Source organism: Carcharhinus amblyrhynchos, chromosome 28 (assembly GCF_965287045.1).
Source record: "Carcharhinus amblyrhynchos chromosome 28, sCarAmb.v2.hapA, whole genome shotgun sequence".
Taxonomy (NCBI): Eukaryota; Metazoa; Chordata; class Chondrichthyes; order Carcharhiniformes; family Carcharhinidae; genus Carcharhinus; species Carcharhinus amblyrhynchos.
In genome coordinates this window covers 14,330,168-14,343,127 of record NC_137351.1, presented here as the reverse complement: position 1 = coordinate 14,343,127, position 12,960 = coordinate 14,330,168, and the positions used below count along the sequence as shown (strand labels likewise).

General features: G+C 40.4%; 1 protein-coding gene across 2 annotated transcripts in view; it reads left to right on the top strand.

Annotated features, from left to right (window-relative positions):
• Nucleotides 1-12,960, top strand: part of golm2 (golgi membrane protein 2) — a 79,480-nt gene that overhangs the window by 31,715 nt on the left and 34,805 nt on the right. For both annotated transcript variants that reach the window (XM_080214185.1, XM_080214186.1), the window contains exon 5: nt 11,308-11,428. In XM_080214185.1, the coding sequence (XP_080070311.1) occupies nt 11,308-11,428 (121 nt within the window). The remainder of the gene's footprint in view (nt 1-11,307; nt 11,429-12,960) is intronic.

The window sequence follows — 12,960 nt, the reverse complement described above, 5'->3', positions numbered from 1 at the left end:
GCACAAAGTCAATGCAGCTGTGCAGTTTTGAAAGTGTTTTATAATTGCCTGATACTTAAAACATACCAAAGCCAAATGATTTGTTTAGGAAGTTGTCTAAACACCACTTTAGTTTGTCTTGGCTTGGAGTACAAGTTAAACTTATTGTGTTCTGTGCAAGGATGCTAGATTGGCTGGATTCTTTATAAAATGAAGTGTCGATTTTTTTTTAATGTTGTAAAGCAGATTAAGCCATTCATGACACTCATCATTTAAAAATAACTACAAAGCTGCTTTATGGAAGGTGGAACATGTACAGCCAGTGTTGTGACTCTGGCCTGCGTTCATTACAATTCACTGGTCTTCTGAGATCAATATTCGATAGTATACTGTAGTGCTGGTTCTTGCTTTCAAATAACCTAATTATTGTTAATTATTATGTAGGTAGACTGAGGGACTAAACATAATTTAATTGAGAACTGTCACCTATGACAATGGTTTCAAAAAGTGGTGTCAGTAAAAGCAGATGTAGTGTACAATTAATTGGTGATAACTATGTGTCTTAGAATCCTTAGAATGCCTTCATGTGTCAACAGTTTTAAGGTCCAGAATTATTTAGGAATCTTGCTTCTGCTTTTGAGGCAAGAAACTTTTTTTCACTTGTATACGTAACTTGTGAACAAGAATTGGGTAATGGCTCAGAATTGAGCAGAGCATTGCTGTAAAAATACATCCTAAGTATGCTTGCAGAGTTGTATACTGGAGTCCTATATATGAAAGAACTCACAAGGGGTTATTTCTGGTGGCCAGGTCTAGACTCAGATTGAAGAAAGTGTAGGCCAGTGTCAATCTTGTGCTAGGAAAGAAGTACTCCACCTCTTCAACCACTTCCCTGTGGGATGGGCAACGGCAACCTTGGCAAAGAGGGCATATTGACTTCACAGGAAAGATGTTTGTTTCTCATCCTTGTAGCCGCACGTTCCAAATGCCCAAAATCATGATGAAAACAACTAAAGAAAGCATTTGTATAGTTTCGCAGAACAGAGTAATTGGTTAGCGATAACGGGACTCTGCTCACTTCAAGAGAATTCATGAACTACCTCAGATACCATGGCGTGTAGCAGATCAGAACTGCACCTTATCCTTTTGTTAATGGATTGGTGGGGAGGTTGGTACAATCATTGAACAATGAAATTAACAAAGGATGAAATACCATTAACCAAAAGAGTAAACAACTTCTCATCCTACAGAAAGCCCGTGCGACAACCCAAGCCTGCCAGCAATGTTATTTTTAAAGAAAATGTTGAGAGCCAAATGACATGATTTGCTGTTGCCTCTTGACACTGCCATAATAGAGTAACAACTCCCCTTGAACAGACACAAAAATCAAGCAGTTTTGATCAGAGTTCTAACAAGAAACTGCTCTTCAGATGGGCTTCTCCAACCATGTTTGCCTCAAGACCAAGAAATCCTGCCCAAGGTCATGGTTTTCCCCCCCCGCCTCCCAGCCCACTACGATTGCTGGATGGGAAAATTCTGGTCTTCAAGTGAGAAGTGGGTATTTCCACAATACTTGTAATTTTCTTAAATGGCGCAAACTGATGAAAGTTCTTGAGTTGGGCAGTACGTGTCCTTAGACTTTTGTATTTTTTCCCAGGTGCAAGAAGGTGGAAATAGAATGTCTGGTATGCGTGGGTTCCTTGATTTTGCTGGCCGCTTTTCTGAGGCAGCGGGATGAGTAGATGGAGTCAGTGGATGGGAGGCTGGTTTGAGTGATGACTGGGCTTTGTTCGTGACTCTTTTGCAGTTTTTTGCAATCTTGGACAGAGCAGGGCCCATCACTTGATGGATACAAGCTTAACTATAGCATTGGCATGGAGGGACCAGGAGAAGTTGTTAGTGATCCTGATGCCCAGAAGCATGAAGCTCTCTACCAGTTCCAGTGCATCCCGTTGATCCAAACTGGGGCATGTCCTCCAGTATGCTTCCTGAAATCAAGGATTTAGTTCATGTTAGTTGTCGTACTACTGGAGTTAAGGGAGAAGGAGATTATGTATTATAAATTAATGCATCTGTGTAGTATCACACATGATTGCATGATAACATTGTAAGAGATGGTTGGCAGATTTTCCATCTCTTCCATTCTGGATTGCAAATGAACAACACTTATCTAATAAAGCTCCACAAACTTTTTAAAAAAACATGCTGTGTGGCAACCTTTTCATTCTTTTATCTTTGCTGCTAAAGTTAGCTAATCACTTTAGTGTACAACATCTTCCATTAGAAAGCGAATCTTTACCAGTAAAATCTTAATCTGAATTCAGCCCGGAATGGTGAGATGGAAACCCTATCTGTGCTGGCTATGGGGATGGAAAGAAAAATGAGCTTGTATAATTCCAATGTCGTGCTATATGCTATTGCCGAGTTCAGTGAAAATCTGTACTATCTAAAACCTGACACTAATATGTTACACCGCCTCTTGTCCAGCACAAAAAAGCACATTTGTTTCAACATATAATGCATATAAAAGGATATGGGAACAGGTTGTGTAAACATGCTTAGAGTTGTTTGCTTGTGTGAAGGGTAAATGCTGACTTGGAATGATTGGGCCAGAAAGCCTGTTTCTGTGATAAAATACATGAAGGTTACAATAATTAATCCTTGGGTTACAACCTATTAATGGAAAAGTTGTCTACCTTTGGCTGACATCAGCTGAAAAGAATTTATGTTGGAAAAATGTCACACTAATATAGCTGTGCCACTGAAATACTGTGGTTTTATTGACTAACTACATTTGATAGGTGACTTAAAGGTTCTTTGAAAATAATAGATTAAATTTGGCTCAACTTGCAATAAAAATGCATTTTGTGTTTTCAGAAGAAATGCATTGTTTATTAAAGGATGCGATTGAATTGAATATTTAGCAAGCAAGGGAATAAAAATCAGTAAATAGCTATCAGTTATACAAATTGAGTATTTCCAAAGTCCGTATGAATGATTCTGAGAATGTATCGCAAAAGAAGGGAGTAATAATGCAATGAAAGTGCTGGAAGTACTCAGCAATATAGGCAGTGTTTGTGGAGAGAGAAAAACAGTTAAACATTAGAATCCAGTATGACTCTTCAGAACTAAGTGGTTAGTTCAGTATGTAGCTAACACTCATTAATTAGTTGATATCTTAGTAGATACTGGTACTACTAACACATGGATCTCCTCAATATATGACAAACTTAAATTATACAGATCAGAGTTTCACTACAGAGATGTTCAAATTTTATATGGGTTCCATTTTTGTGATAAACTGGTGGATGCAGCAGTCAACCCGTTTTACTACAACTTTCCTTTCATTGCTTTGAAACACCATCCTCTACACCTGCCTCGTTTGGTTTCTGATTAGTCAGATTTGCATTACTCTCCAAGCATTGATCAGTCTCATCTGTAACACAGCAGTTTCCTGATTTGAATTACTCTTATCTAGATTACCTATCATTGTCTGAGGCCGAGTACATTCAAATCTGCCAGCTGCTACAGCGTCTCTCGCCGTCGCCGGCATCTTTTTTAGTCTGTCCCCATTCCAATGGTTGCATAGCAACTGATGCTGTAATCTCAGACAGTGGAGCAGAGCGGCAGATTTGTTCGAAGCAGTAGAAAGCATTATTTGTGTTCTGATAACTTTGAGGGGAAGCTCTTGGTACAGACTACAACCTGAGAATATTTATCAAATAAATATGACATCCAAGGAAAAGCAGTTTCAGTGCTTGTTGAAAAATGCAAAGATGTGACACTCTTAAATTATTTGAGCGTTTCTGAGCAATCGTAACAGCGCCATACTTCAGAATGCCAAATACCAGAATGTTAGTCCTTTTACAGTAGTGTGACTTGTGACATTTGCAATATGTGGCTAGACATCAGCTGCTTAATGCATCTGAAAGTTGTGTTGAACATATATGATTGAATCTGTGTGGCCAGAGAACTATCTATTGACTTTATTATTACTTATATTTCTCCTTTCTTTTCTGTATTTTCCCTCCTCCCCAAAAACATTGACCCAGATGACCTCCATCTGTACAAGTCCAGAATCAACAAGCTGGGTACCACATTCTGAAGTGCAGTGTTGCAGGCTAACTTCCTGGTGTTGGGGCAGCACTGGCAAGGTTAACTACAACACTCACGGGTAAAATGTGGTGTATGTTCTTCTAGGTAAATTGAAAGACTTGTATATTATATGCAGTGCACCATTGCTATTTTTCTAGAGAACCTTAGTTTCCTTACTCATGTTGTACTGAAGTTTTAAAAAAAAATGTTTTTAAGAAGGAAACAACTCCCACTTTTGGTAACACCATGGGCACAGTGCTTTTACCAGGTAAGGGAAAGTGTTTAGACTAATGGTTCTCTGTGCTTTCCATTAGGATAATGGATTTTCCTCCTTCAGTCTGTTTGCAATTTCAAACACTGTCCTGCAGATCAATCCTCATCTCCATAGTTTTGTTAGGGTCCTGGACCATGACCCCAAGTTACATTAGGACGCCTGACCAGACACCACCGTTTTTTTTTCCTTTTTTGGCGTAAGTGTTAAGATAGGATATTTCTTTCCAAGAACAATTCCATTGACAAAAGTAGGGATCTTTTATAGTGAAACAAACTTTATTAATGACACAGTTGAAGCAGCTTAACCATTAACAGTTGAACAGTATTTAAAAATGTAAAGAAGCCACTTTAGTTTCTACTGTATGACTGTTCCAGTTCCAAATAAGCCCTATTCATGCATAGATCAAACCACTTTCAAATAAATTGGTATTAAACCCAGGTATGCTTGCTGTAAATTGTTCGTCTGAAAGCTTTCAGAGATTTTGAGGAGTGGATGCTGAGGAACAGCCTGCACGTGTCTGACGTCAGCACCACTGTGACTGCTTAGTTTTCTTGCTCCTGCTACAGATCTAGCTCCTCCAATCCACCGCATCAGCACCTGATTGAACTTGACTCTTTCAATCAACCTAATCAAAAACTGCAGGGGAAATCTCCATCTATAAACACAAATCCTTTAGCTTTATCCTAAGTAAACACTACGTTGGCTAAAATGAGTAATTATCGGCATGTTTGGTTTCATTGGTCAGAACATTGAATACAGGAGTTGGGACATCTTGTAGAAGTTGTATAAGACATTGGTAAATCCACACTTGGAATACTGTGTGCAGTTTCTGGTCACCCTATAATAGAAAGGATATTATTAAACTAGAAAGAATGCAGAAAAGATTTATTAGGATGCTACTGGGACTTGATGGTTTGAGTTATAAGGAAAGGCTCGATAGACTGGGACTTTGTTCCCTGAAGTGTAGAAGGCTGAGGGGTGACCTCATAGAAGTCTATAAAATAATGAGGGGCATAGATCAGCTAGATGGTCAATATCTTTTCCCAAAGGTAGGGGAGTCTTAAACTAGAGGGCATAGGTTTAAGGTGAGAAGGGAGAGATGCAAAAGGTTTCAGAGGGGTAATTATTTCACACAGAGTGGTGAGTGTCTGGAACAAGCTGGTACAATTTTTGTCTTTTAAAAAACATTTAGAGTTACATGGTACGATGGGTACAGAGGGATGTGGATCAAATGCAGGCAATTGGGAGTAGTTTTGGGGTTTTAAAAGAAAAAGGGCAGCATGGACAAGCGGAAGGGTCTGTTTCCATGCTGTAAACCTATATGACTCTATCTTGCTCTCCCAGCATCTGAGCCATATTCATTCTAGACATACTGACTGCCTATAAAATAAAGCTGAACTTTATACATTTCCCATAAACATTGTGTGACCTGTAAGTGTACCTACAAACAATTAAACATTGGAAAAAAGATGGAAATACAAGTGTTATAGATATCGGACCTCTGCCCAAACTTGATTTCTTCTGATTGGGAACATTACAGTCCTCCATTGAGTTCAACAACATAGGGCTGTGACCTTTTTCCTCCACCTTAACTTTTCTTTATATCCCAAACATTCTTGTCCCAATGCAAAAGCCCACCCTCCCCCTTCCCCATCGTGCCATCTGTCATTCACTCTTAAGTCTTGCTACATCTTTGCAATCTCTCCCAGTTCCCACTATCACTGTTCTACCCCTCCTTATACAGCATATAATCCAACACATTTTTCTCCCTTGCTTTAGTAGTAAGTACATGAATTGTTGGCAGCTTGTTAAAATATGATCTAATTAATATTAATCCAAATCTTGGCTGTTTTACTGTGTTTAATAGAAGTAGTTTATCCAGTGGTGTTTTTTGTGAATTTAGTTACACCCTAACACCGCAAATAGTATTTGCTTTGTTATCTTGCAGGCGGAGTGGTGGTATAGTGGCATTGTCATTAGGCTAGTAACCCAGAGACTCAGGGTAGTTCTGTGGGATTTGAATCCCACTGTGGTAAATGATTACACTTGAATTCAATAAGAACCCTTAATTAAAAGTCTTTTGTTAATTCTTTGTTAAAGTCCACCTAGTTCAACAAATGTCCTTTTTAAGGAAGGAATTGCGAACACATAAAATACAAATATGAAATGGGAGCAGAAATAGGCCACTCAACCAATGGGATGAACGAGTACACTATCAGGGGCAGGAGTCTTAGTAGTGTTGAACAGCAGAAGGATCTTGGGGTCCGGGTCCACAGGACTCTTAAATCGGCCTCGCAGGTGGAGGATGTGGTCACGAAGCCGTATGGTGTACTGGCCTTCATTAATCGAGGGATTGAGTTTAGGAGTCGGGAGGTAATGCTGCAACTTTATAAGTCCCTTGTCAGGCCTCACTTGGAGTACTGTGCGCAGTCCTGGTCGCCTCACTATAGGAAGGACGTAGAAGCTATTGAAAGGGTACAGAGGAGATTTACAAGGATGTTGCCTGGACTGGGAAGCATGCCTTATGAAGATAGGTTGAGTGAGCTGGGACTCTTCTCCCTGGAGAGACAAAGGTTGAGAGGCGACCTGATAGAGGTTTATAAGATGTTGAGAGGAATAGATAGGGTGGATTCTCAGAGGCTATTTCCCCGGGTTGAAATGGTCGCTACGAGAGGACACAGATTTAAGGTGCAGGGAAGCAAGTACAGAAGTGATGTTAGGGGTAAGTTTTTCACTCAGAGGGTGGTGAGTGAATGAAATCGGCTGCCGTCAGTGGTGGTGGAGGCGAACTCGCTGGGGTCTTTTAAAAGACTTCTGGATGAGTATATGGGATTTAATGGGATTGGGGGTTATAGATAGGTCTATGGATTGGTAGGTGTTGATGTGATCGGCGCAACTCGTGGGCCGAAGGGCCTGTTTGTGCTGTAGTGTTCTATGTTCTATGTTCTATAACCCTCAAGCCTGCTGTGCCATTCAATAAGATCCCTGTTTGCATTTAGTTCCACATTCACCATTTACCTTGATAAAACCTTATCTCCCTTGCCTTAAAAATATTCCACGTCCCTGCTTCTGTTGCCACCTAAGGCAGTGTTTCGAAGTCGCACAATCGTCCGACGTCAGTACCATTCAAGATCTTGTATACTTAATCAAGTCACCCTTTTTTTAATTTTAAACTCTTGTTGAAACAGTCCAACCTGTCCAAAAGGAAACCTGCTGATTCCCAGAATCAATCTAGTAACTTCCTCTGAACCACCTCCAATGTTTCTGCATCCTTAAGTAAAGAGATCAAAACTGCTGCAGTATTTGAGAGGTGGTCTCACCAATGCCCTGTATAACTGAAACAGGGCATCCTTACTTTGATCTTCCCTTCTTCACTTAAAAGGAACAACATTCCATGAATCTGTTTGACTACATACTTTACCTGCATACTATCATTTTGTGACTCATGCACAAATACACCTAAACCCTTCAGCGTTCTGCAGCCGTTCTCTATTTAAGTAATACTGTGCCCCTGCTGAAGTGAACAACTTCATCCTTTTCCACGTTATGTTCCATTTACTAGACTTTAGCCCACTCAGTCAGCCTATCTATATTCATCTTCACAACATAGTTTGCTATTTATCTTTGTCTGCAAATTAACCTACCGTGCATTTGCTCCTCAAATCTAAATTATTGACGTAAAGTATTAAGGCCCCAGCACAGACTTCTACAGGGCTCCACTCGTCACACCCTGACAATAAGACAGCCCATTTGTGCACACGTTTTTTTTCTGCCAGCCAGCCAATCTTCTAATCGCGCTAAAATGTTGCCCCTTACAGCATGAGCTGAACAGATTTACAGATTTGCCTCTGTCCACAGCACGCTATTCCTTCAAGAACTCTAATAAATTGGTTAAACGTGATTTCCTTTTCATAAATCCATGCTGATTCTTCTCAATTACGTTGTACTTGTCTAAATGCCCAGCGACAACCTCTTTGATTCTAACATTTCCATGACAAACGTCAAGCTAACTAGCCTATGATTTCTTGTTTTCTGCTTCCCTCCCTCCCTCCCTTAAATAGATGGTTTTTATTGCTACATTCCAGTCCGATGGAACCTTTTCAAAATCTTATGAGCTTTGGAAAATTAACACAACATTATTATATCATTAATTACCTCTTTTAAGACCCTAGCATGAAGTCCATTATGACCTAGGGACTTGTTAGCTTGCAGCTCTGCCAGTTTGTTTAGTAGTTTGCTTCCCTAATAATTGCAATTTCACCAAGTTCCTTTCTCCTTTCCACCTCCTAATTTGCACTTTTAATCAAATGTTTCTTGTATCCTATGTAGTGAGTACAGAAGTAAATACAGTGAGGTGGTCGATTCTGAGACCAGGCTCCTGCACCTCAGTAAAGATAGCTATGATGCTATGGGGCATGAGTTGGCTATGCTGGACTGGGGAAAAACTACTGAAAGGAAGGACTGTGGACAGACAATGGCAGGCATTCAAAGAACAAATGGGTGAACTCAAAGATACTTATTCCTATTTGGTACAAAAGTGGAAACAGAAATGTGGCCATGGCTTACAGGGGAAATTAGAGAGAGTATTAAATCCAAAGAAGAATCATACAATTTTGCAAGAAAAAAACAATATACCTGATGATTGGGAATAGTTAAATTCAGCAAAGGCAGACCAAGAGATTGATTTAAAAAGGGGAAAATAGAGTACGAAAATAAGCTATTGGGAACATAACTGACTTCTATAGTTTTTATAGGTATGTAAAGAAAAAAAGATGGACAAAAACGAATGTAGGCCCCTTACGGTCAAAAACAAGAGAATTCATAGTCAAGAGCAAAGAAATGGCTGAAGAACTAAATTGGTACTTTGCCTCTGTCTTCACTAAACTGTGGAGATACTGACGTTGGACTGGAGTGGGGACAATATCAAATAAACCTGTTGGACTTTAACCTGGTGTTGTGAGACTACTTACTGTCTTCACAAAGCAAAATATGAGTAAAGTACTGGAAGTTCTGAGAAACAAGTTTTAGTGATGGTATTAGTGGAGAAATGGCTGTAGGGAAATTAATGGGAGTAAAGGCAGATAAATCGTCATGGTCTGATCTGCATCCCAGAATACTGAGGAAATGGCCCTTGAAATAATAGATCAATTGGTTGTCATTTTCCAAAATTCTCTGGATTCTGGCATGGTTCCTACAGATTGGAAGGTAGCTAACATAAGCCTGCCATTTAAAAAGGGAGGCAGAAAGGAAAACGGAACTATAGACCAGTGAACCTAATGTTGGTATTATCAAGGGTTTCAGAGCACAGTATTTGGAGAGCAATGGTATAATCAGACAAAGTCTGCACGGATTTACAAAAGGGATATCATGCTTGACAAATTAACTGGAGTTCTCTGAGGATGCAACTAGTAGAATTGACCGGGAGAACTGGTGGATGTGGTTTATTTTGACTCTGAAGACTTTCAATAAGGCTTAGCATAGCAGGTAACTATGTAAATGTGATTGTGGGTAGTGCCTTGAGATGAATTGAAAGCTGGTTAGCAGACAAGAAGCAATGGGCTGCCTTCTGATTGCCAGGTAGTGATTAGTGGGGTTCTCCAACTGTTCACATTTTATAATAATGATTTGTATGAAGGAACTAAATTTTATATCCAAATTTGCAGATGATACAAAGTTGGGTAGGAGGGTGAGCTATGAGAAGAATGCAGGAATGCTTCAGTGTGATTTGGGCAGGCTGAGTAGGGGCATATGCGTGGTAGATGCACTATAATGTGAATATATGTGAAATTATCCACTTTGGTTCCAAAAATAGGAGGGCAGATTATTATTTGAATGAGTGTAAATGTAGAGGTGGATACTCAGTGAGACTTTGGTGTCCTTGTGCACCAGTTGCTGAAAGTAAGCGTACAGGTATATCAGGTGGTAAAAAAGGCAAATGATGTGTTGGCCTTCAAAGCGAGACAATTTGATATAGGGATGCAATTGTATAGGGTGTTGGTGAGGCTATAACTGGAGCATTCTATGCAGTTTTGATGTCCTTATATGAGGGAGGATGCTCTTGCTATAGAGGGAGTGCAGCAAAAGTTTACCAGGCTGATTCCTGGAATGGCAGGACAGGAGGAGAGACTCAGTTTGTTAGAAGTTTAGAAATTTGAGTGGGGGACTTCATAGAAACTTAGAAAATTCTAAGTGTTAGACAGACTAGATTCAGAAAAAATGTTTGTGATGGCCGGGGAGCCCAGAACTTGGACGTCATATGTTGAGAATAAGGAGTAAACCTTATAGAGCAGAGGAGAAATTCCTTCCCAGAAAGTAGTGAATCTGGAATTCACAACCGTACAAAGTAGTTGAGGCCAAAACAAAGAGATTGAGGTATATGCAGGGAAAGCAAAATCAGGTATTGAATTTGATGATCCACCATGATCAAAATGAATGGCAGATAGGGGCAAAATGGCCTACTCCTATTTTCTATGTTTAAAATATCTGTTCACCTGCTATTTCCTTTATTATCTATTATTAACTTCTCTCTCGCACTCTCTTTTTCTCTCTCTCTCTCTCTTTTTTTCTCTCTCTCTCTCTCGCACTCTCCCCAAAGGACCAGCACTCACTACCGGTAGAAATTCTTGCTATTTTTACATTCGTAGCTAGCTCCCTCTTGTACTCTGCTATCCTTGCCTGGTCTGGCCCGCGTATGACTCCAGATTCAAAGCAATGCGATTGACTCTGACTCTGCGTAGCAAACCTTTCATTTATAGAGCAATTAGGGATGGGCAATAAATGCTGACCCGTCTAATGATGCCCACATCCCATGAATGAATGAAAGGTTCAGTTTGAGTTGGCTCGCATTGGTGTCAAATCAGCTAGTTTGTTTTGCGTGCTGAATTCAAACAAAGCTATCTCCCTGCCTCTGGGAAGTTGCTGTTCTGTGCACTCACAGTTTCTTGGATGTTGTCTTGCAGCCTGCAATGTGGTCAGCAGATCAGTGCACTTAAGGAACAATGTGAAGAAAAGTTGAAAACTTTAGGGAAAGTGCATGATCAGCCATCAAAACACCAAGATGATACCATTAAACAAAAACAGGTAAGCTGCACTGAATTTTTGAACTAATCCTTTCAGTTACTATTCAACTGATATTGCTAAATATTTGTTTCATTTCATGTTACTGTTCAGTCTTAAATTTGAGAAGTGTAACAGGTAAGGCAGATGAACTTGGAGCTTGGATTAGTACTGGAACTATGTTGTTGCCATTACCGAGACTTGGTTAAGGGAAGGACAGGATTGGCAGTTTAACGTTCTGGGATACAAATGTTTTGAGTGGGATAGAGGGGATATAAAAAGAGTGGGGGGAGTTGCATTACTGGTTACGGGGAATATCACAGCTGTACTGCAGGAGGACACCTCAGAGGGCTCATATAGCGAGGCAATATGGGTAATGCCCAGGAATAGGAAGGGTGTAGCCACAATGTTGGGAGTTTACTATAGGCCTCCCAACAGTCAGCAGGAGATGGTGGAACAGAATTGTAGGCAGATTTTTGCAAGGTGTAAAAGTAACAGGGCTGTTATGGTGGCAGATTTTAACTTCCTGTATGTTGACTGGGACTCGCTTAGTGCTAGGAGCATGAATGGGGCAGAGTTTGTAAGGAGCATCCAGGAGGGCTTCTTGAAACAGTATTTAGTTAGTCCAATTAGGGAAGGGGCCATACTGGACCTAGTACTAGGGAATGAGCCTGGCCAAATGGTCAACGTTTCAGTAGGGGAGCAGTTCAGGAACAGTGACCACAATTCATAAGCTTTAAGGTACCGATAGATAAAGATCAGCTTAGTCCTCAAGTGAAGGTGCAAAACTGGGGGAAGGCTAATTACAACAATATTAGGCAGCAACTGAGAAATGTAGATTGGAGGCAGATGTGTGAGGGCAAATCAACATCTGGCATGTGGGGGGTTTTCAAGTGTGAGTTGATAGGAATTCAGGACTGGCACATTCTTGTAAGAATAAAGCATAAGCGCGGCAAGTTTTGGGAATCTTGGATAACGTGAGAGATTGTGAGCACAGTCAAAGAGAAAAACTGAGCATTTGTCAAGGCTAAGAGGCTAGGAACACACAAAACAAGTGTGGAATACAAAGAAAATAGAAAATTTAAGCAAGGAGTAAGGAGGGCTAAAAGGGCTCACAAAAAGCATTGGCCAGGAGGGTTAAGGAAAATCCCAGGGGAGAGGGTTGAGCCACTCAAGGATGGGAGGGAGTCTATCAGTGGAGCCAGACGAAATGGGAGAGGTATTAAATTTGTGTCAGTATTCATCAAAGAGAAGGACTTAGTGGATGATGAGTCTGGGAAAGGGTGTATAAATAGTTGGGTCATGTTGAAATCAAAAATGGAAAGGTATTGGGATTCTTGAGAAACATTAAGGTAGACAAGTCCCCAGGATCTGATAGAATATACCCCAGAATACTGAGCGAGGCAAGGGAGAAAATTGCTGGGGCCTTGAGAGAAATCTTATATCCTCACTGGCTACAGGGGAGGTACCACAGGATTGAAGAATAGCCAATGTTGTTCCTTTGTTTAAGAAGGGTAGCAAGGATAATCCAGGTAATTACAGACTAGTGAGCCTTA